We start from the raw sequence: 20,706 nt of genomic DNA, 5'->3' as shown, positions 1-20,706 counted from the left end.
TCTAATTGGACGATCTCAAAAGTTCTTTTGAAAAAAAAAACCTAAAATCCTGGACACTTGAATTAAGACTGTATTGCTTTAAAGAATTTGAATGTGAACATTGTTAGAAAATTAGCCTATTGCTTCTGAATATTCCAATACCAAATAACTTTTGCCCTTTAATTTTATCAAAAGTTAAGTAGTTTAATGAATATACTAACTTTGATTTCTTACATTTACGTCTTGGCAGTCTTTGGCATCGCTTAAGGGAACATACTACATTTATCTCATTTTAATAAGCACAAAAATCTTGTTAAGGTTGCAAGATAGTAGCCTACCCACAACTGATCAATAATTTCATTACATAAAATGATTTAAACAGAAGCTCTTTCTAATCCCTACTGAAGATTCTATCCAATTAAAAAGAGCCAATTTAATTTTTTACACCACGAGAAGTAACACACTTGGCCACCTCATGTTGATTTTAGCCTCTGAAGTGTAAAGAAAAATACATATTCCAAGAGTTTCTGGTTATAACTCTCATATACCTTTCTTAGCACAAAAATTAAGGCCAGCAAGTAATAAAATATTTTAAGAAATTGCATAACACAAATTTTATAACTGTATCTACTAAACGTAAAGTGTATAAAGACAGAAGATCTGACTATTAAGCTAACTCAAATTAGGGATGAAAAAGACCTTATGAGCAGCTGCATCCAAAATAAATTCTGCACGGACACCATTGTTTTCGGGACTTCTATAATCAAATAGTGAATTAGTAAGATATGCCATCCCTTTTGTACTGAGATTTTCTCCACAGTAGAAAAAGCATGCTTCCTGGAATAAAGGGGGAAAAAATTAAAATATGTAAGAATATAAAGAAATCACAGCATAGAACTGAAATAAACCTATTTTTCACAAATGTAGATTACTTCCAATACATAGTAACTAGTGGAAGTTGCTCATTTTGCTAATTCAACACACATGATATCTTTACAGGTAGTCTTTGACTTATGACCATTTTTTAATGACCATTCAAAGTTACAATTTTTAAAAAGCTACTTATGATCCATTATCAAAGTTCTGACTGCTACTCCCCTTGTGATCCTATGATCACATTTCAGGACTTGGCAACTGGTTCACATTTACATTTGGCTGTAGTATTCTGCAAACACGTACTGCAATTTGCTACATTTTTTGCTGGTTTGTAACAGAAAAACAGCATTCAAGAGAATGGATTTGTTTAATAACTATGTGACTCACTTAACAACTGTATGATTCAGTGATTTGCTTTGCAACCATCGTAAAAAGGATCATAATCAAATCTGGTCATGCGCTATCTCGACATATGACAGCAACAACTCATGGCCAAATTTCTGGGCTCTATTGTGGTCATAAGTGGAGGAGTACCTGTATTTTCTTTTAAATTTCATAAAATATCTCATAGTTACTAGGGTTACCACAAAATACTATGCAGCAAGTCAGATTTGGAGATTTCCAAATCTCATTATTAGCAAATTAAACCTACTCTGCCCTAAATTTTATACTTATGCTCTGTATAAGTATACAGTTTGCTTCATTATATATGCTACCTCATGTATGTCAGGCATAAACAACCAGATTCCCATCGAAAGATGTCAACTAGATGGTTTTTTGCTCAAGCCTATATGTAGGAATCTTCTCAGACTGATGGTGCAGCAAGGTGAAACTAGATAAATTTCAATGGCATTCAGGGAAGGTCAGTTTTCAACTTCTTACACATATATAGGGACTCCAGACTAATTACCTGTTTGACTCCTTACCCTGGTCAGCCGGTCTATCTCCTACATCAGATCACACTCAGCTAGAGTTTTTACTACAGGAAATTGACATTTAGTGAAAATAATACTTTAATAGCATTTATTAATTATATAATTCCAGTATTTTGATGAAAATTATCAAGACCCAATCGTTATAGTATGTGTGTATATGCAGAGACTATATCTATCTATAGCTATATCTACCTATAGTATATTTATACTTATATCTTTATCTATCAATCTATATACTCTCTCTATTTATATATTTATACACACACATACACACCAGAGTGTTCCAGAGCTTGAACAAAATGAATACTAATATTGATAAATACAGAAATTTTCCCAAAATGTTATCAACTCTTTAGTTGAAATGTCCTGCCCATTTCTTTTTTTTTACTTTGAGATCTAAAAATGTACATCAGATGTGTTCATGAACTGAACACATATACAATATTGGGATTTTTGTTCTCACTGATATTTAAATCACTGAGGCCCTAATTTAAAAAAAAGTTTCAAAATTACTATCACTTAAAAAGTGCTACTTAAATCCTGTTCTGACTTTCAGGATGAGACATGGCACTCTGGATCTAAGTCAGGATCTTTTAAAAATTTATAAAACTGTTTCCAGGCTTTCTAACACATTAGCGTGTCTGTGATCCAATAAAATATAAATTATACTCACTGATTCACTTCTATTCTTGTTCTCTTCAAAATCTTTAACTCCCATGATTCCTTTAAGGCAAAAAGCTTGGCAACCAACAAATCCTATCTGGCAATTAAAGAAAGGTTCTCCTCTCATAAGGGCCTGAGAAGAAAATGTAATGTGGTATAAAAACAAAGGGCAAACTACAATGGGATCTTACACCTAGTTATGCATATATAAATAAAACAAGAAAATAAAGACACACAAAGAGTTCAACTTCTGGTGAAAATTAGACAAAATTATTCAGTTTTCTTGAAAACAGAATATACATGATTTGCCACTGCATTTTTCTGGAATGTTTTTGACTTCCCAGTTAATTTACAATCCTGGATACTTCAGTGAAATTAATAGCTTTATGGATTATCTTATATGTAGGCTCACTATACTTAATTAAAAAAATAAATCAAATAAAAGAATACTTTTAATGGAAAGACATGAAAATAACTCAGTCCTGGTGTATAACTATAATCTAAAAATGGATCTCTTTCAATAATTACAACTGTCCAACAAGAGAGGAATATAAAAAAACAATACTGTAATTGCCAGCTGAAAATAATAATACTGATAAAAAAACTACTGATGCCATGATTTCTACAATAAATTAACACTGTACAAAAGTACTGGAAAGATTACCTCAATTGTAGTTCCTTCTTGTTGCCAGCAAATTATTTCTTTGGATTTTACTTTCTGTGGACTGTAATAACTACTTTCAGCTTGCATTTCAGTGAGCTGTGTAACAATATGAGTTTTACCATTAGTCAACATTAAAATTAAATACATGCAAGATCTCATTATTCTATAAGAAAAAAATGATGACAGATTTTAGTTTTGGTGAATATGATAATGCAGGAAACAGGTACACTAAACAGCTATGACATATTGTCCACACAGAAAATAACTTGGACATAAATACACTGGCTTAACGTATATACTGCTACAATTGGGAAAAAAAATCTGAAATACTTTTACTTTCTCCAATCATAAAAAATGAAGAAAAAAAAGATAAATCTGTGCACTCTGTGCAGGTGTAACATAGTCTATGAATAAAACCAAATGTTATGAAGCACACTGTAATAATACAGGAAGTAATTTAAAAGATGGAAGTATTCTGTTGACCCTTATGAAATCATAAGAAAATACTTCAACTTTACACACATACACACACTCACTCATACACTCACTCACTGGTTAAAAAGGTTAACATTATGCACTAAAATAGGTATATTAATATTTTGCTTGTTTCCAGCACTTTATTCATCTTTAACTACCAAAATAATTTCTTTTAATTTTTTTCATAAAACAAAATTTCTAGAAGTTATCATTACTTTGTCATTTCTGACTGGGTATACACATGGTTGACATTTTAAAGGACAATTGCATAAGGCAAACATTCAAGTAAAACAGGAAAAAATCTTCAGCTGTATGCAATTATTGTAGAGGAAAAGCAATTAATTGATTAAAAGAACTCAAACGTTGCAAGAACAATTTCTGACATTAGGAAAATGCTACATTTAATTTGGTATGATTTTTTTTAAAGCTGGAGTAGTATCAGCTACTCAGAATGCTAATGCAGAAACCTGACCTTATTTTTAACCAAAATATGAACCACAAATTAATTCCATACATTTTTTAGCATTCAAGCAGAACAATAGATTCTAATGTTTGCCTTCTAAATGCCACCATAATACCTTTATAAATTCCAATTTATAATGTAGGAAAGTAACATTAACAATTTTGGAATATGGTTAAATTATTTTATTGCAGGGAAATGTACAAGAATAGCTAAAGTGGTCAATCTTAAGGAGTTGTAGTTACAAGTGGTCTTTGACTTAATTCATTCAGTAACTGTTTGAAGTCAAAGCAGCACTGAATAAAAGACCTGCGCCCAGTTCCCAAAGATACTCCACTGCAGCGCCCAGGTGGTTCCGTGAATTCAGATGCTTTGCAGTCCGCCCACACTTACAACTGCTGGAGCCCTTCACCCCCCACATATTTCCCACCATCTCTGCCCTTCTGAGTGCCCTGCACTCTACCGCATACTATAACCCTGATATCCTCTTGCTGCTGCTGCCTCCAGTTGACCTTCACCGTCTTCTTCTCCCTGATGTTGACCCAGGATCCAGGCAGTTGAAGAGGGTGCAGCCACAGTGAGCACAGCAGGATGATGGAGCCTTACCTGATGAAGGGAGCTTGCCAGGCCCATCTGGGGAATAGCTAGTAGGACAGTGAGGTGCAAAGCTGTGTGAAGTAGGAGTGGCAGTTCATGAGATAAAGATGGAAGTTGTTGGGAGATGCCATCTGGGGTTGTGACAGAACTGGAAGAAGTGTAAGGAGTTGCAAGATTTGTATGTTTCAGCACAAGGGAAGATGTTGGCCATTCAGGAGGCTTTGCAGGGGGAAAGCTGGGCTGAGAGCAAGTAGAGGACCTATGAGTAAGTTCTGCCAGAACTGATCTCATCTCTACTCCTTGCTGAAGCCCCACTGATCAGTTCTCCTGGTCTACTTCTGACGCACACTAGGCAGTGCATGTTGGAAGCTGCTGGCCATTTGTGAGCCCTTGCAAGAAGACTGGAGCAAAAGCAAGCAGAAGGCCTATGGGTAGGTTTCTTTATTTGTTTGTAAAATTTATTGGCTGCCCATCTTACCACAGACTAACTCTTAGTGCTGGACTCACCTCCACTCCTTGCTGAAGCCTGAGTTCTGGTTTTCCAGGCGTGTTCCAACACAAGCTGATAATGCACATTCCGCATCTGTGAAGCCTGCATCGTTATACTTCCAGTTTTGTACCATCCCAAACAGCATCTCCCACACAGTCTCTACCTTCACCCTGGGAGACTGATCTCACCTGCCTTGCCAATGTTTCGTTACCTAACTAGGTCATATCATCCATGATGATACCTGGGCTGTGATAACGTTAGGCATTGATGATGTTACCTAGTTGGGAAATGAAATGCTTGCAAGTAAACAACTAAGCTCAGAGATCACTAAGAACTCCATGATTTTTATTTTGTAACATAGATGTTATAGATCAAATGTAGTAATAACAATTTTGGGCCAAGAAAGCCTAGGTTCAGATCTTCATTTAGCACTGAGATTTAACAGACAATTTGGGGCTATTAGACTAATTCTGTCAGAGGATTACTGACAGAGAAAACAAAGAAGCATGTGTAATGCCATAAATGTTCAGGAAGCAATAACTAACTAAAACTGTAGAAAATTAAACCTCTCCCCCACCCCCCAAGGTGCTTACATTCCTTTCTTCATTTATTATTTCTCAGTTGTTTGATCCCGCTTTTGGGTCTTTGTCATAGATTTGTGCAATGCACCTTATCAATTTTTATAGGGTGGACACTTGTTGCACACCTCCCTATCCTGTTGTCTCCTCCTGGGCTAACCTTTTGGCAGGTGAGTATCTTTAAACCCGTCATATTCACTGCATAGTGCACACATCCCAGGGCTTGGGATGATCCCAGTACTTGTATACTGGGCCAGCAGCAGAACGAAAAAGATGGTGAAAGTCATTTATGGATAGTAGCAGGGTATGCAGAAGAATACAGTACACTAAAGGGGCAGCAATGGGACGTGATAGGCAGGTTGGGAGAAATGAAGAGGGCAGAAGTGTGAGGGCAGACCCCGGCTGCTGACATGTGACGCACTGTCCTGGCTTAACAACTACAGCAACCAAATTCAGAGAGCATCAAGAACTCCACAGTTCAACCCTAAGCAACATATACCCTCTTCAATTGAAATAAAAATCAGATACTAAGGATTCATTACTATTACTTAGGCAAGAGTACCTCTCATTGAATTCCATGGAATTAAATTTGAATGGATGCATACAGGTTGCATGCTATATATACCACAGAAAGATTGCTATAGTATTCATCTAAAAATACATTTTATATACATTTTCTCCCAGTATTAGAATTTGTGCGATATTGTTTGAACCTACTGCACATGACTCATCACTCAATTAAATACAGCTGAAATTATACTTGAATTAAAAATAAAATACTTGCTTTGAAAGTGATTGTTGCCTTTGTGCAATAAAATCCTATGGAAACAACGGGATCCTTAATGATTGGAGTTTTCTGTTGGTTCATCGTTCCATCATCCATTCCAACATCATCTGTGTCTTCATTATCAGTGCCCACAATAGCAGGTACAAACGACCAGGCCCATGACACCCACCCTTGCTGTGGATCATCATCTTGTGAAATATAAAACTCTGGAGAAATGTCTTTGCCTATTTCATCTTCTCCACCTTAAAACATAAAGAAACAGAGCTAGCTAACAATGCAATTTTAGTCACAAAAAATTGAAGCCAATTTGTATTTACCTCTGTAGAAGAAAAGAATTTTTTCTGCCTGATGCCTTGTCATAATTAACATGAAGAGAGGATCTAATTTCCTTGTTTGTTAGACTGAACATATCAATAAAATATCCATTTCCGAATGCATTGTGCAATTAAGGGTTGTAGTTTATGTATTTGATATAATTAAAATATGTTTATATATTTAAAAATAGCTTTTGTTGCTCATATATAATACTTTTGTTATATATGAGCGGCATCGATTTAAATTTAAAAATCTATCTATAAAGTCATATTTTAAGGAAAAAATATGCCTTGTTTAAAGATAACAATTTGAATTGGCACAAAGATTGGCACAAAGATTACATAAAGCCAATCTACTTATTTAAACCCGGAATAGTGAGCTTGCACATAGTAATACTAATATTGCTATCATAAACTGGCAATTTGGGCCCTGATTAGTTTAAAAATAAATGCCCCCACAACCTCTCACTTTTTTTCAACTTTACTTCCTAACTTCAAGGAAATATGAAACACTTGTATTGCTGAACAGCTGAAAACATTATCCTAAAGAAGAAGCTATTTCAAAAATTTTGACTTCCAGTTTGATCTTCTTCGGTGACGGACCAAAATCCGCAATTGTGCGCAGTTTTGATCTGTGCTCACCGCCGGAGCGCCCCAAGCCAGCTGGATTCGGGGCTAAGCCATCCCGTAGAGGTGGTGAAGACGGGGAAGACTACCAGCAGGGTCAAGGAGAACCGCATCTCTCCTCCCAAAGCCCTTTCCTGAAGGTGGTTGCAGTGGTGGCCAGAAATGGCCACCTCAAAGAAGAACTCGACCGGAAAAGAATGTGCAGGAGGAAGATAAGAAGAGAAAGTTCTGGTTGACCAGGTTAAACTGAAAAAGCAACAACGTAAGGTACTCTGGAATTTGAACTATAAAAAATAACATTGTTCCCAAAGAAGACTTTGAAGCAGCGAAGGAGAGAGGGAAGGGAAAGGATTTGACTTTTTTTTTCTTCCCTTCCTTATACTGACAGCTAAGAGATTTAAGTAAGAAATTGACAAAAATCCACTTTGACATCAATAGGCATTTAAGCTGAAAATAAAATGTCAAAGGGATAATAAAGACTTTCGGATACTCAAAAACCTTTAAAAGCAGGAAAGGAGAGAAAAGGAAAGAATAAAAGGGCGGGATCTGGAAAAATGGAGGAGACTGCCTGGAACAAAAAGGAACTTACAGTGAAACCTTAACAAGATTCCTAAAAGATACATTCTAACTGAAACTTGGCAACAAAATAATAGAACCCCAGGAAGAGAAAGTGGAAAAAAGAAGCAAGAAGAAACAGCCTTGGACTATTTGGATGACTTGGTGATTTTTGGATTTTGCATTTAACTCCTAGCTGGTATGATGTTGATTGGCTAAGAAAGCAGACTTTAGTTCAGATGTTTTTATGTAAGGTGCACTGCATATAGTAAAATAAGATTTGGTTGTGCTTGGGTATATTGGCCCAATCTGGCCTGTCCTATTTTACTGTAAGCAAGAAACGTGTTTAAGACATGTCTAAGGCTCATAACCTAGTCTATACCTTCTCTATATTGCTACAAAATAAAAGTCTTTTTTTTAGATTTTAAAAAATATCACCTTTATTATTTTTTTATAAATAACTCAAGCTGGCAAACATACCTAATATTCCTACCACCTCCTATTTTCTCCCACAACAACCCTGTGAAGTGAGTTGCGCTGAGAGAGAGTAATGGGCCCAAGGCCATTCAGACTACTTTTATTTTAAGTTGTCTAAAGCCATGAAGTTAGCAGATATCAGTTATGGCAGAGGTGGTATTTAGCAGGTTCTGACCAGTTCTGGAGAACTGGTAGCAGAAATTTTGAGTAGTTTGGAGAATCAGCAAATACCACCTCTGACTGGCCCCGCCCCCACCTATTCTCTGCCTCCTGAGTCCCAGCTGATTGGCTGGGTCTTTTTTGTTGCCCTGCACAGGAGAACGGAGCTGGAAAGCAGGTTAGTGGGGTGGGGAGGGAATGGGATTTTGCAGTAACCTTCCCCTGGAGTGGGGTGGGAATGGAGATTTTACAGTATCCTTCCTCTGCCATGCCACACCCTCCAGGCCAAGCCCACAGAACTAGTAGTAAAAAAAAATGAATCCCACCACTGAGTTATGGGTATATGTGGGTAGATAAATAGGTACTACTTTTGTGGGAAGACAAGCTGCAGACAGTCAGATTTCTGCCAGCTCGGTTGCAATGTTCATTCATGAGGCGGCTCTGGGGAAGGGAGGGAGCTTTGGCTGATGCTGCATGAAGAGATGCTCATCTTCTTTCTGGTGCAAAGCCAGCTCGCCCTCCTGTGGTATACCTTGGGAAGCATTTCCCAAGTGTTTCCTACAATAGAACTGTAGCCACCGAACTACTATGGTAATTTGGCAGCCGAACTACTATTCTGCAATAGCATTGTGGTGCCCTGGCTAATGTAACAATGCCATGCTCTAACAACAAGAGTAACAATAATACCAGGTAACAGTTATCTATGGGCCCACATGGTATCTTCTTTGAGGTATTAAAAAGCAGGACTTGAAATATACATTACAAAAAGGATATATGGTTGTCTAAGTGGTGTGGGTAAGTATGGGTATGACTGAATAGATTTTAAAAAGTGATGAAGTAATTTGAGATGAAATTGAAGTGAGGAGGTACTGGAAGATGTATTTTAAAGATTTGTATGGGAATGATAATATCACCTCTAGAACATCCTCTCCTCAGAAGGCCACAAGACTACACTGCTTGCATTTAGAAAGCAAGTATGGTATTGTTTCAGTAGGTCTTGGGTTCTGGTTTATTATTGTTTGCTATAATTACATAATTGTTTCTTGTATTTTTCTTGGCTGCATATAATTTATTTGTAAGCTTGCCCAGAGTAATTGTAGATTTGGGTGAATCATAAATATTGTAAATAAAATTAAATACAACAAAGTGGAATTGAAACAAATGATATGAATGTTAGCATTTATTTGAGGAAAAAATGATGAAAAGGAATGCCTAAATATTGCCAGAATGTTCAAAAACAGTAAGGCTGCATGTGGGGATTGTATAATTGGAGAAATGTTATAATCTAAATTTAGTTTATTTATGAAATGGTCATGAGACTTGTGGCATGGTCATGGCATGAAGATTGGCTCTGGACTAGATAATTAGAAGAATAGCAATAATATTTTCCTATACAAAGGAAGAGTAGAAAGAGTAAGTACAAAATTAGTTTGGAATTAGTTTGTTAAATATATCTAGGAAGATACTTGACAGAATTGAAGTGGCAATGGGCAAAATATGAAAAGCACACTTCAATTTCTTGCTTCAGGGGAGATATGCAATCTAGATTTCTGCTCTTTAGCAAATCACTGAGAAATGAATGAAAGTGAGAAAGTGATGGTATATTACTTAATTCAGAGAAATCCTATCACAAAGTAAGTACTTGAATTACAGAATCTTTTGTGTGAATATGAAGCTAGTTATTAAAAGCAATAACTTGATGGGAGCTTGGAGCTTTTAGCATGTTTTATGAATTGTTATGAGTCACCTAGAGTCATTTAAGAGACAGGCAGCCATATCAGTCCTGGAACAGAGTGAGTGAGTGAATGAGTGAATGAATGAATGAGTGAGTGAGTGAGAGTCAGAGTCAGTCAGTCAGTCAATCAATCAATCAATCAATCAATCAATGTGGTGAAAATAAATCACATATGAAAATAAAAGAGTCACTTTATTTATTTAGTAGGCACATTGGTAGTTTAATGTATTTACAGCTAAGCCTCTCTTGTAAGGAATGAGTTCTTTTCCATAAGATGTCAAAATCCCTGTGTACTTCTACTGACTGACTATTTATCTATCTTTGTATACGGCCATATTTGCAAGACTCCCAGTAGGAAACAGCAATACAGAATCATAAAATATTAAAACACCCAATGTCTTTGGCTCTCGATACAAGTACAATATGCTGAGGGTGATGAACACTTGATAATACACAAGCATTCCTGGTCACTGCATGCTGCACCAACTGCAATTTCTGGATGTCTTCAAAAGAAGCCTTACATGGAAGATAACATTTTATATAAGAGAAACATAAAAGTTAAATGTAGTATGTATAGAGTACCGAAGAAGTATATGTGGAAAAGAAGAGTAAGGTCAAGAACAAATATAGGTGAATACGAACTGAATACAAAAATGAATGATCAATAAGGAAAAGTAAACAATTTTTGTAGAGAGAATTAATGTTTTATGATAAAGGAAGGATAAATGGATTTTATATTTGTTTATAAAAGTTTATAACCTCATGTTTAATTGGGTTAACTACTACTCTATATTATTAGAATCAGGCAAGAACATATAACTACAATCCTTCAAAGACAGTGCTCCACACTCTGTTTTTCCAAGTATGAGAAGTTCATTATAAAGTGAAATAACACAAAGAACTCAATGAGAAACAGTTGTGTGTGTGTGTGTGTGTGTGTGTGTGTGTGTGTTATTATAATAAACTTCCTTATTAAAGAGATGGGGCACCTATGTTTAGCTTTTCATTTAAATAATAGAAGAAACAACAGATAGCTTTGTAGGTGGTATGTTCTGAGGCTGTCATATAAATCCAATAAAAATAATGGAAACAAATCCACATGGACCCAACACAGAGTTTATCATTCTTTTCCTCCAAATCAGTACAATAAAGGCAAAACAGCTCTGCTTCCTACAGTAATCTAATGAAAGCCACACAACAGTTAAATGGTTAAACTTGGCTACTCAATGAAGTAGGTTTCACTTTCAATGTAAATAGGCTCAGATGTTTGCATAAAAGTACACATTACTTTTAAGGGGCACAAATGGCAAAATTTTGACACTTATTCTCAATTCACACTGCACTGCACTGCACTCTAAAATGCTCTTTAGTTATTATTAACTATCCACGGTTATATTTTTTAAAAATCAAGATTTAAAAAAAATTAAAATCACTAAACCTAGACACTTTGTTTCACCGATACTTCAATAGTATTTCTCAGATATATTGTCTCTTTTCAGTGCACATCCATTTTAATGTTATTTCGACGTTATCTAACCTAAAAAAAAAAACCAACTTTCTCTACTCTCAAATTATCCAACATTTAAAAATTGATTTATAATATAGGTACACATATCTGAATTAAATTGTAAATGTCTTTTTCTACATCTATCACAGATGCAATAAAAGATAATATCTGTAGCTCAGTCCTTGGTGCTGAGCTTGCTTGTTTTCTTGCAGATGTTTCAATATTCAGTAACATCATCAGTGCCGGGTATTGAAACATCTGTAAGGAAACAAGCAAGCTCAAATAGCACCAAGGATCCCTCAAAGAGGGCTAGTTAAAGCAAGGTATTAATGTTAGCATGCTTTCACATCGCCTTGTGTATCATTAGATATGATTGAGAAATAAAATAATCTAAAGTGTGTTCAGATTAAGAAGGAAATTCTATTAATACTAACTTACATTAAATAAAGCTACCAAGTATAGTAGTAAATATAATTTAAGTAATTTCTTCTCAATTGATCATTACTGAATTATATAATAGGAAAATATAAATAACCCAAATAGATTTATTCTACACGTACTCTTTTTGCATCTTATTGTAAAATATTAATGTGACTCTTTGAACCAGCCTAAGATCTGTGGAAGACTCAATAAGGTAGCAATCAGTTTTAAACATACATTCATGGCCTCAATAAGGGTTCTTGAACAAGATTCATATCTCATAGAAAATGCATTTCCACTACTTGCTTTTACAAGAAAAAAATGCTTTTAATAAAAATGTTTCTGTGCAAGACATCATGAAATAGATTTTTCTGTAAATCAAGTCACGTTTTTGCTCAATATTTAAATCCTAATAAATAACAATGTACAAAATATTCAGTTGTGGGACACTCCACCTTAAAAATTGGGTCTTTGAATTTTATAGAAATTAACAATCTGTTTCAAAGTCAGAGTCTTTCTTATTACCTGAGATATTACCCAAGATATCCTTGGTGTGACAAACGGGGTGCTCACTTTCTCCATCTTTAAAGTTACCAATTTCTCCATAGTACAGTGAAATGACAAGCTGCATTATACGGATAAACATAGGAAGCTGTTGATCAGTAATAGAAAGCTTCAGACTTTCAACTAAAGTATGAACCTGTAAGTACAGAGAAGAGCCCACTATAAAAATAATCAGATTCCAACACTCATGCTTAAGAAGCATCTGAAGACTGACAGACATAGATATCATAGGAGAGAAACATTAAACATTCAGTGAGGTTGTCATGGGTAAGTATCTCAGGGGTGTCAAACTCACATTGTCACGGCATTGTCATGTGACGTATCGCGACTTTTTTCCCCTTCACTAAACCAGGCATGGGCAGGGTCAGTGCATGATGCATCCGGCCTGTGGCCCACGAGTTTGACAGCCCTGCTCTATCTTCTCATACAAAACAACTTTGGAACCAAACAAATATAAACTTTTGTTTTCAGTAAAATAGACATAACAGATACAATTCTGAAAAAAAGTACTTTCTCTTTAATAGTTCTAACAGAGAATAGTTAAAGCTAGCACTAGCTCAAAAAAAAAGTCCATGATCTAACCAATACCTTTAATACCCTGTTCTGAAGCATTTTGGATAATAATGGACATATTCTAAATTGGAAAAGCTACTTTGAGAGAATAAAGCTCAGAATTCCATAGAAAATGGCCACTACCTTAAAAAAAATGTTGATAGTGATCTAATATTTCTGAATATTAATCTTCAATTCTACAGTCAAGCCTGTTTGAAATTTGTTATAGCTAATAAATTGAAGTTACACTGAACTGCTTTCAATGTCCTTTATGTTGAATTGGTAGCCTGCATTGGAAGACTGAAACCACATGCTACTGGATAAATTATGTACAAAACAACTACTTATTGCAGCATGTGGCATCAATAATACTAGTAAAATTAACTGCACATAGGGATAGATGAATTACAACACACAAGTCCACATCTGGAAACAACTTCAATATAGATAAAAGTTATGGAGCTTCCTCAGTTTTATGTCAGAAATAGGATAAATTTCCAAAAATATATGGTGCTATTGACTCTTGGATTTAGCTGATGATGCTGGTCCCAAGATACATATTAAGATATGTCACCTTGACATAAGATTAAAATAAAATACTTCAGAAAAATATTCTGAACTCCAAACTACCGTGTTTCTCATATAATAAGGCCGGGTCTTTTTTTTGTTTGAGCCCCGAAAAAATGGCTAGGCCGTCTTTTCGGGGGTGACTTAATTCCCCCCCCCTTGCATCTTTGGACGGGCGGGCGGCGACGGCTTGGATGTTGACCTCGGCGTTGGTGAGGCACTTAGTATCGGGGTCAACGCAGGCAGCACCATATCCGGGTGTGCAACAAAAGTACTTCCTAACAGCAAGCCCCCCCACCATTCCCCCCCATTTTGCATGTTTTAATATAGGCCTTAATTTGGGGGGAGGGGCTTAATTTCATTTCATGCCTATAAAACATGCTGGGACTTCCTATTGGGGGAGGCCGTATTGTTGGAGAAACAGGGTATGTGATTTGTTTTTCTTTAATTATATTCTTTTCTATTAACCATAATCATGCCAATATCAAGAAAGAAATAAGGTGTCCAGAATTTCAAAGTAACATCACTGTATAAAATGGATGAAATTAATATTTAACACAGAAATTCCTGAAATTTAAGTTATGGTCATGGATCAGAACACAATTCTCATATCTTTTTTTTTTTGTTTCAGCACAAATGTACCTCAAAAAAACTCCAGTTATCTATTTTGGGATTTTCAAGAATATATGACTCAATTATCAGGAAATCTACTTACTTTAATAATGGATGGCATCTTAGAATTAAGATTATCATAAGTAAAGTGCAAGCGAGTCCTAAATGAACACTTGTATAGCAGAGGATCTTGGTAAAATTCAATTTTGCCACTAGCATTCCTCTTGTCTAGACAAACTGTACAATCAGAAAAGTTTATCACTTTCCTTAGTACCAAATCAGTTGCTATGAAAAGAGAGAAAAATATTGTTCAATTTTAATAGCAAGACAAAACAAATATTGTATGATTATTTATATTCTGCTTAATATGGAAAGAATCATACATGGCAAAACTGCATAAGCTTTTTCAAAATAACAACCAACTGTTGATTGGGACATTGGAAACAATGCTTCCAAAAAGGAGGTGCACGGGACAAAAAATATACAATATTAATTAATTAATTTATTTATTTATTTATATTGCCGCCTATTCACCCATGGCGAATCGAGGCGGCTTACAATAAAATAAAAACAATAAAAACTAATAAAAAGAATCAAATAAATTAATAAAATACAATAGAACAAAATCTGAAAAAAATAAAAAATCATCCGCCAACTCTCACCCCCTCGCCCTGACAACAGCAGATCATACAACCATTTGATGGGCTCTATCCCGCTCTGGGTTCCCCAGGCCCGCTGGCAAAACCAGGTCTTCAGTGCCTTCTGAAAGAGTGCTAGAGTGGGGGCCATTCTAATCTCTGGAGGAATGATATTCCAGAGAGAGGGAGCCACCACAGAGAAGGCCCTTCTTCTGGGTCCCACCAGGTGTATCTCCCTCAGGGATGGGACCTGCAACATTCCTGCCTCCTCGCTCTAATGGATTGGGTAGATGTGACCGGCAAGAGACGTTCCCTCAGATAATAGATAGCACTAGTATGAAAACTGCATTTGCATTATCTTTCATTTAAAATAAATGTGCAATTACTTTTGATGTATGAAATAACCCTCCTTTCACTTTAAAAATAACAACACACATTTACTTTTGGAAAGGTTCCAGCAACCACACAGATTATGTATGCTTCTTTGATATATAACAGAATAACAGAGTTGGAAGGGACCTTGGAAGTCTTCTAGTCTAACCCCCTGCTCAAGCAGGAAACTCTATACCATTTCAGACAATGATTGTCCAATCTCTTCTTTAAAACTTCCAGTGTTGGAGCATTCACAACTTCTGGAGGCATGTTGTTACACTGATTATTTGTTCTAACTTTCAGATGTGGCAGGCCTTAGATATTGGAGCACGGCTATCATGTCACCCCCTAGTCCTTTTTTTCACTACACAAACCCAATTCCAACAACAGTTCTTTATATCCCGGAATTTGTTTAACATATATATCAACGAATAACACCAGGGAGACTAAACTCATGATGAGTTCCCAAATACATCCTGCTGCTTGGTATCCATTTCAAAAAGTTACTGTAGAATCTGGAATCCTCAGCTCCCCACTCCCTCAAAAAGCGGTGTTTCTTATTCTAAGGATGCAATAAGGAAACACGAAAGGTTATCTCTTCCACAAAATTTACTGGTCTAATGTTTCATATGTCCTGTCAGGACCAATCATCTCTTTGCTGAGTTTCACAGAGCCCACTTATCTGTACAACCATTTCCCAGTGTCCTTAACTGAAGACAGTGAGCTGTTTTTTTTAAGTCTGCAGAAAGTTAGGACTTAAAGATTACCTGATATATCCATAAAGGCTCGATCCCAAAATTCATCTACTGTGTAACATTCCGCAGAAGTAATATTAACAGAAAGAACAATATCATCCTCCACATATTTGAGTATAAGGTTATTAATGACAATGTTGACGTTGTTTATAACCCGCCAAATCAAACTTTGTACATAACCTAAGAAGGAAACATGAATATGGTCAGTCTTTTTATCTGGGAACTCCACCGGCAAGCTGCTTAAAACAAAATAACTTTGTTAAATTTGACAATCCCAAAAAAGCTTTTAAATAAAACAAATGTCATCAACTTTTCTGGTCTTTAATCGTCAGTACTTATAAATATCAAATAGAATGGGCATTCCCCCCCCCCCCAAATCACAAATAATCCTTGCACTTGCAACCTTCACAGGTCTGCAAAACAAAGGAAAGTTGAAGTTAAGATCATAAGCGCAAATGTTACTCGCTTTGCTGAGTAATAGAGTTGCAAGTCCCAATTGTGGTTGTGAAACAAGGACTATTTGTACTATTTGTAAGTCAAGATACAACAAAAATACATCAACCACTGAGTTTTCAAGTTTATTTCTAATTAATTTTAATAACAAAGCAGAAATTTCAAGGCAATGACAAAATTAATGCTCCCACAAAACTTTCTATTCGGATTTGGGAGAAAGGTTGGTAGGCCCACTACAAACATTGTATCTCCTACCTTTTTTTTCACAACCTTTTTTCCACAAGAGTTATTAAGTGCCCAAATATAATATTTATATGGCAAATCACCTGGTGGCAAATCAGGGTCAGGAGAAATCTGTTGAATTTTTCTTGGTTTCACTGTCGTTTTTGAACCTTCTGTAGTACTACGATTTGTTGAACTGGAACCACAACTTTCATGGTCATCCTAAAATATTTTTTAAAATTATTTGTTAAAATCAGCAAAATGAGAAGTGCAAACATTTGGTAATTAGGTCATTTTTGTACCTTCTTTAATTGCAATTAGTGACTTATTTCATTTATATCTCAGCTTTCAACTCAATGAGTACTTAAGGCAGATTAAAAACAAAACACAGATTAAGTTTAAAAATAAATCTATACTAAAATACATTAATCTGGCAAAGAAAAAAATACCTGGTTCAAAATGCAAAGAAAGTAGGAACTAATTGAACTCCAAAGCCAGCATTCCATAGAATAGAAATGATGCAGTGAGAGGTCCTCATACATATGCCAGAAAATAAAACTATGACAGTTGAGACATCTTCAAAAGGTCTTCCACTTGGAGATTACAACTGGCAGTCAGGTTCATAAAAACAATTCTTGAAATAGGCTGTACTTTAAAACAGTATTTCTCAACCTTGGCAACATTAAGATGTATGGACTTCAACTCCCAGAATTTCCCACAGTTGGCTGGGGAATTCTGGGAATTGAAGTCCACGCATCTTACAGTTGCCAAAGTTGAGAAACAATGCTCTAAACCAGTGGTTCTTAACCTGGGCGATATCACCCTCCAAGGAGAGATTTTGTTTTTTTGGGGGTGATGGAACGAAAAGGGGTGATGCGGGGGCGAAGAAACGGAAGGGGGGCGATATGGGGGTGATGGAGCGAGAAGTTTTGGGGACACTTTCGAGACTTTTTTCGTACAGTGAACCGCTGTATATCTATCATACAAAAACATCAGATCGCTCGCTATTAGTGGATTGAACTGTTTTAAAATGTTCCTCCAGCTAGCTTCAGTACAGAACACCGTACATATGTGAATATACATTGCTCATGTTCATGCGCGTTGCGCAGCAGCCTCTATCACTCTACCCATTAAATTTGTTGCTCTGATTTTTGTTGCTTTTCTTCTGTAAAAATTTTACTTAGTGTCTTTTTAACCCTTTTTACAGTGTGCATGAATATATATTTTCCTCGAATCTTAATTTAGTTTCAAAGTTTTTGTCTTGAAATTCTTAGTTCCTGCATTGCAGTTTGTTCTTATGCCCTTTTTATATTTCTTTTTGCGTCTTAAAATTCACTTGTAATTAAATCATTAAATGTTACTGTTTTTTTCAGGCACTTCATTTTCTTGCAACTGAATTTTGTTTTCAGTGGTCATTGCATTTAAGTGTCTTGAATAAATAAGATAATAATGAAATACATGTATCATGAAGTTTGGGAGTAAAGTGATGGGTGGCATCAGAATTTTTCACACAGTTGAGATATGGGAAAAAGACTGGAAATAAATTATTTGCATCGATATGTCCTGATGACAATTTTAAAGAAAACAAAAAACGTGTTTGCATAAATTGAAGAATTATTTCCCTGTGTTGTGATTGAGAGGTTATGTTGAGGGAGGGGGGCGATGATAACTTCCTCAGTGGCTCAACGGGGCAATTCTTTCAAAAAGGTTAAGAACCACTGCTCTAAACCATTTAGGCTCAGGCCAACATTAAATTGTGTTAAGTAAGCAATGGGCAACTGATTCACATTTTTCAGTTCAGACAATAGTTAACAGCCCAGATGCCATACAGTATTTTGTAACAATTGCAACTTCCAAATATTTTCAAGGGTAGTCCCTTAAAGTAGTCAAAACAAGATGGAACCAAAGTATATGCAAGTGTTGCCAAATTTGACTGACTTGGGAATTATTGCACTGGTAACTATAAATGTACTTCTTGCCCAAACATCTTCTGTAAATTTATTGACAGCTGAGGATCAAGAAACATGACTTATCAATTAAAAGTAGCATAAAATCATGTAAAATAATGTAGAAATAAGCTTGAGGAAAGAATGGACGAGCTCTTAAGGGAAGGACACATTAACTCACTCTGGAAAAATGTGAAAAAGACACCCAAAATATCCTCTGACATCTGGTTGATATAGGTGAGGATATAAAGAACTCTGCAGCCTTTCAAGATTCTGTTACTACCGTATATTCCAAAACAATAAAATATAATTCTTGTGATGTCTCTTTCCTAACCTGGTCTACCTCTAAACCAACCCAAATTGGCTGAACTTCAATCCCAACTAGTTTTCTACTGACAGCAGCACCTCTGTTTCTATTTTTCCTAATTAGCCCATTATCAAATCTAAGAAATACTTAGTAGTAGTGACTACTCCCTTACAATTTGATACAAAGAGCAAATAAATCTCCAACATCCACAAACAAATAACATCCGATTCTAAAGGCCCACATGACTTCCCCAGCAATTTCCTATAGATGCTGAACAGGACAGGTGCTGTAAAAGTTGGTTCCCAGACTGATAAAGTTTCAAGAGACAGTTACGTGAACAACCAGCTGCTAATTTCCCCAATACCACTGAAGAAACCTGACTGTTTACTAGTTTGTGGAAAAGCTGCATAGAGGAATCAGACAATTTCCACCTAAATATACACAGAGCTGAATTGGTACCAAACTGAGAACAGCTTACCTGTTGAAATTCTTATATTCCTATTCCTTGTACCTCAATATACCTTGCTAAAGAAAACTCTATGAGAATCATGTTTGAAAAAGAAATAGGCTAAAGATACAGAAAGAATTATCTGCCAAAGCCCAAAGTTAACCACAGCTGATGTATTTATAAAGACTGCTGGAAGAATAAAAAGTGACCTTAAGAACAGAGGGTTTTAAAGACAAATGGCAGAATTTGAAATGCTTATACAGAAGCAAGGTTGCTTATTAAGACATATGTGTAAATTACTATTAAAATAATAGCAAGGCAGAAGAAGTAAAAGGTTTTATGATAAAGTATATGCAATTTTTTAAACAAATAATTACTATACATTACAGTGGAAAGACTTTAAAAAAAATCAATAAAATTTACCCCACTCTATAATTTAAGAGAAAATTGATAGAAAATGTTTACATTTGATACGTCTTTCCCCTTCCATTTAATCATGTCTGACTCTTGGATATTGCTTGAACAAGTCCCTGCAGTTTTCTTGGCAAGAATTTTCAAAAATGGTTTGCCATTGCTGCCTTCCTAGAGTGAGAAAAAGTAACTGGACCAAAGTTATCCAGCTGGCTTTGTGCCTAAGGCAAGACTAGAACTCATGGTGTTCCAGTTTCTAGCCTGATACATTAACCAATGCCCCATACTGGTAGAAATATCAAAAACTGATAAATCATAGAATAATACCTATTGGAAACATTACAATACCAAAGCAACCTATTATTCTGTGTAGCAGTCATTAAAAAATGTTCACGAGTACTGTAAAGAAATACACAGCATTAGTCAAAGAAATTTAAAAATAAAGCTTGAATTGAAACTTCTGTTTTTCTCTCTAGAAATCTTTCCAGAACAAATGTTTTTTAAAAAGCACAATTTATCAAGGTATCTGTTGACAGCCACAAAGAGTAGTTTAATCCAA

At 35.6% G+C, this 20,706-nt stretch overlaps 1 protein-coding gene across 5 annotated transcripts in view; it reads right to left on the bottom strand.

Moving 5' to 3' along the window:
* The window catches only part of VPS13B (vacuolar protein sorting 13 homolog B), a 319,343-nt gene that overhangs the window by 280,513 nt on the left and 18,124 nt on the right, over positions 1–20,706 (bottom strand). For all 5 annotated transcript variants that reach the window (XM_026690439.2, XM_026690425.2, XM_087962041.1 and 2 more), the window contains exons 4-11: positions 17,140–17,257; positions 16,373–16,540; positions 14,699–14,880; positions 12,826–13,000; positions 6,504–6,748; positions 3,118–3,213; positions 2,464–2,586; positions 679–816 (exon numbers count right to left, since the gene is read on the bottom strand). In XM_026690439.2, coding sequence (XP_026546224.2) covers positions 679–816; positions 2,464–2,586; positions 3,118–3,213; positions 6,504–6,748; positions 12,826–13,000; positions 14,699–14,880; positions 16,373–16,540; positions 17,140–17,257 — 1,245 coding nt within the window. The remainder of the gene's footprint in view (positions 1–678; positions 817–2,463; positions 2,587–3,117; positions 3,214–6,503; positions 6,749–12,825; positions 13,001–14,698; positions 14,881–16,372; positions 16,541–17,139; positions 17,258–20,706) is intronic.

Source organism: Notechis scutatus, chromosome 3 (genome assembly GCF_049901735.1).
Source record: "Notechis scutatus isolate UNSWTSFEM ecotype Mainland chromosome 3, rNotScu1.2, whole genome shotgun sequence".
Classification (NCBI taxonomy): Eukaryota; Metazoa; Chordata; class Lepidosauria; order Squamata; family Elapidae; genus Notechis; species Notechis scutatus.
This window is presented reverse-complemented; position numbering and strand designations above follow the sequence as displayed.